General features: G+C 31.9%; 1 protein-coding gene across 1 annotated transcript; it reads right to left on the bottom strand.

The window, feature by feature from the left end:
- Positions 1–2,001: 2,001 nt before the first annotated feature.
- LOC112008356 (ervatamin-C) lies at positions 2,002–2,848 on the bottom strand (the record flags this gene model as incomplete). The annotated part of the gene is made up of 2 exons (XM_065769932.1): positions 2,482–2,848; positions 2,002–2,360 (listed from the first exon to the last, which is right to left on the bottom strand). Coding segments are annotated over exons 1-2 (726 nt in total), but the record flags the coding sequence as incomplete, so codon positions are not given.
- Positions 2,849–3,908: the final 1,060 nt, after the last annotated feature.

The following is a 3,908-nucleotide window of genomic DNA, read 5'->3' as shown; positions in this document are numbered from 1 at the left end:
ACTATCATCAAGTTCACCTCGGGAAACGCCGCGAAGAGATAAAGACCACAAAGCCAGTCACCTTTGCATTAATGTGATGTTCTCCACCTAGCCTATTTCACATTAAATGCTTATAGACAAGCCTAAACAGTGAAAACACCCCCAAAAGTCTTGTTTCATGATAAGAATGGCAGAGCAGAAGAATGATGGGACAAGTATCCCCTGAATCTAGCTGGAGGCAAGCCAGCTGGGGAGACAAGGAGGGGAAAGGTGCCTATAAAATGAGGGGAGGTGCAGAAGGAAAGGGGGTTCAGAAAAAATAGAAAAAGAAGACTTAGAAAAGAAATAGAGAGAGAAGCAGAATAGGACTTAGAGTTTTTAAACTTTCAATCCAACCTTTTGTACCTTGGGAAAACAATTTCTATATCAATAAACAATCATTTTGTTCCTTATTGCTTCATGATCAATTGTTTAGATTTCCCATTGTGGAATTTATGCCCTTTAGTTCTTATAAATTAATTGTGAAAGTCATCTACTTAATTGCTACTGTTACAAGTGTTTTGTTTTTTGATTCCCATAGTCCGCGTTTGTGTGCATCATCAAATCTAGTTAATTCTTTTTAATCTATTTTGATTAAATAATAGGATTTTATTTAATATCAAGCGTTTAATTATAAGGAAAATTACATTTTACCCCTCTAAATTATACATTTTTTACACTTACCTCATAAATTATGAGAATGCAAACTTTATCAAGTGGGGTAAGTTCGCATTCTCATAGTTTAGGAGATAAGTGTAAAAGATGTATAAGTTAGGGAAATAAAGCATAATTTTCCATTAATTATAACTCCAAAGCCAATTATCAAACTTCATAAGTAAATACAAAAGTGGATCCCTCAATGTCAAACAGGGAAAATAATGGTCAAGCTAGTTAAGGCATAATTGAAACTTTAACGTGTGTGTAGATGAGCTTATTTTTTGACTTATTACTTATTTGATTTATTTATAATTTTTAAAAATATTACTTTTTTAAGGTAAAATTATTTTTATCCAACTTAGTTTTTATTTGAAGCAAAATATATGTATTTAGTATAATTTATTTTTATTTTCTTATTTTGCTTAAAAATTCAGAGGAAATATGATGCTATGCCACAATAATTTTCCTAAGAGTGGAGTCCAGTAAGAAACATTGTCAAATCATATCACATCTTAATTAGAAAAAAAAAAGGGTAAAATATTATTTTCGTCCCTAAACTATCATAAAAGTTCGTTTTTCGTCCCTAAACTTTCAAAAGTTCTATTTTCGTCCCTAAACTATCACAAAAGTTCATTTTTTGTCCCTAAACTTTCAAACGTTCTATTTTCGTCTCTAAACTTTTCCAAATGTATTGATTTTCGTCCCTCCCACATCAGCACTCTGTCAAGCCACGTTAGCACTTCGTCAGAACTTTTGAAAGTTTAGGGACGAAAATAGAACTTTTGAAAGTTTAAGGACGAAAAACGAAATTTTGTGATAGTTTAGGGACGAAAATAGAACTTTTGAAAGTTTAGGGACGAAAAACGAATTTTTGTAATAGTTTAGGGACGAAAATGATATTTTACCCAAAAAAAAATATTACAATTTAGTTACTAGAATTTAAAGTGATCATTTTTAATCCATAACAAATTTAAAGTGATAGTATTTTTGTTCTTCCATCAACATCCATTAAATCTCTATAATAGAACAATCATGTAATCAAATTAAAAATTAAGCTCCATTTCTCTTCAAAGAAAATTAAGCTCCATTTGGTATGATAAATTTTTTATTGGACTAAAAACACCACCTTACACTTTAGAGCCTAAAAATGATTACTTTTTCTATTATGAACTAAGGGCCCGTTTGGTTGGGATGAAAAGTAAGGGGTGGAAAATAAAGGAGAGAAAACTAAAAATTGGTGTGTTTGGTTAGGAGGAGAGGGGGAGAAAATGGCTGGGCCCAAAAGTTTTCTCCTCTGGCCCNCCAACACGGTCCCGTGAAAATTACTCCGCTTTCATATAATTGAAATTCACGACTAGAAGCATTGATGTCAACTGAAACTGGCTGGCCGGCCACTGCTTTAAGTAAATCCGCCTCACTTCCTTGTACTGCATAGCTGCCACTTATCTGGAAGATTTGAAACTGAGTTGCCTTTTGCTGGTCACAAGGTCCTTGAAACCCATGAAATGGGTAATCTTCTTCAAGGGTTATTCCTTTATTATCTCGTACATAAGTATAGGCACGAGCCGCCAAACCACCATTACAGCCAAAAGTATAGTTAGTTACTGCACAGGCAATTAGTTGCTGCACAGACCATTCGACCAAGTTGCCAGTTACGTTATGGAGTAACCTTTCTATTCCTGCGACTGTTGAAAAGGCTCAACCGGATGCAGCTGCATGCATAAGAATCAACCACAAAATGAAATATTTTTATGATAATAATAAGTAAGGAAATTGAATGAGTGTTGGGTACAGTGATCCTCTTACGACAGATGCTGCCTTGGTTCTTTACGAAGGTAACAGCTCCCCTCTCTCTCCAATCCATAGCGTCTGGAATTACGTCAAGGGCATTGACATTGAAGCTTTTTACATTGAGAGAACTTGGTAAGGTGGAAATCTTGTTACTAGTATAAGAGGCAAGAAATTCTTCATGAGTTAAGTCAGCAAATTTATTGGCACCTAACTTGAAAGTACGATTCCCTTCATTATTGAATTTGTCTATATATTCTACATTGTCTTTGAATACATTGAAACGCTTTTCCTGATCTATACTGTTTACGTAGTTGCGTCCATACTGAGCCAGCCATAGCTCATATATCTCATAAAGGGGGGATTCAAAAGAAGTGCGGGACATGCCTCGAGATATCAAACTCTAGAATAAAAAACATGATTGTGATAAGTTTTTTTTCGCTCTATTAAAGCCATTGTTTACAAATCAAAGAGGGTTTTCTAGCAATGGCTTTGGTAGACTGATAAATGGTAAGGAAGAAAGCATACATTTCCCTATATATAGGAGATGAGCATCCTCATTGTGATGTGTATCTTGGGAAGGAGAGCGACCCCTTCTTTTAGTGTGTTGGGCAGGCTAAAGGTGACTTTTATGTAAAAGTGTTTCGTATTAAATGACCATGTCATTTTTATCATTGACTTTTGATTAGAAGAAATTATCTTTATACTTCTTAACCCATCAATTATAGATTAAAAAAAAAAAAAAAAAAAGGGAATTTCATTTAGAAATGAGGATAAAACTGAAAATATACAATTTTTCTTAATTATTTTTTCAAATCAATTAATTTATTTTAATAGTGTTAAGCTACATGAGACTGATTGTAAATTATTTTGAAAAACAAGGAAGGTTTTTGTACAATTGGAAATAATGGGGAGGTCAATGTAATATAAGTAAACCTCTTGAAAGGTCATTGCAAAATTTTCACACTTTGTTGTCAGCACTTATTAACAAAAGATATAATAATTATGTGAATTTAATGTCAATAAGGAAGAATTATTGCTTAATAAATGTCTTGACTCATTAAATATATCTTAAAATTAATTTTTCTAGTCTTTAATATGCACTGTAATGTAATAGTTATTCCTATGATTTAGTTATTCAATTGATTGATTATAATTTTGTTGCCGGAAATAGTCATTCCTTATGAATAACTATTCTTTAAAATGAGGAGTAACTATTTCTCTCTAAAAGAGTTGTAATATCTGTTTTTTAGTAGGTGTAATAATTTCTAATATTAATATATTTTCAAATTTAAAATATATTATTTTCTAGGAAATATAACTGTATGAGTAAGATATTTCCTAAAATAGATCTTAAGTTTTATTATAATATTACAACTTACAACCAAACTAATGAATATATATATATATATATATATTTTTTTTGAGAATCTACCAAACTAATA

Source organism: Quercus suber, unplaced genomic scaffold, assembly GCF_002906115.3.
Source record: "Quercus suber isolate HL8 unplaced genomic scaffold, Cork oak 2.0 scaffold_1732, whole genome shotgun sequence".
NCBI classification, from domain to species: Eukaryota; Viridiplantae; Streptophyta; class Magnoliopsida; order Fagales; family Fagaceae; genus Quercus; species Quercus suber.
This window is presented reverse-complemented; position numbering and strand designations above follow the sequence as displayed.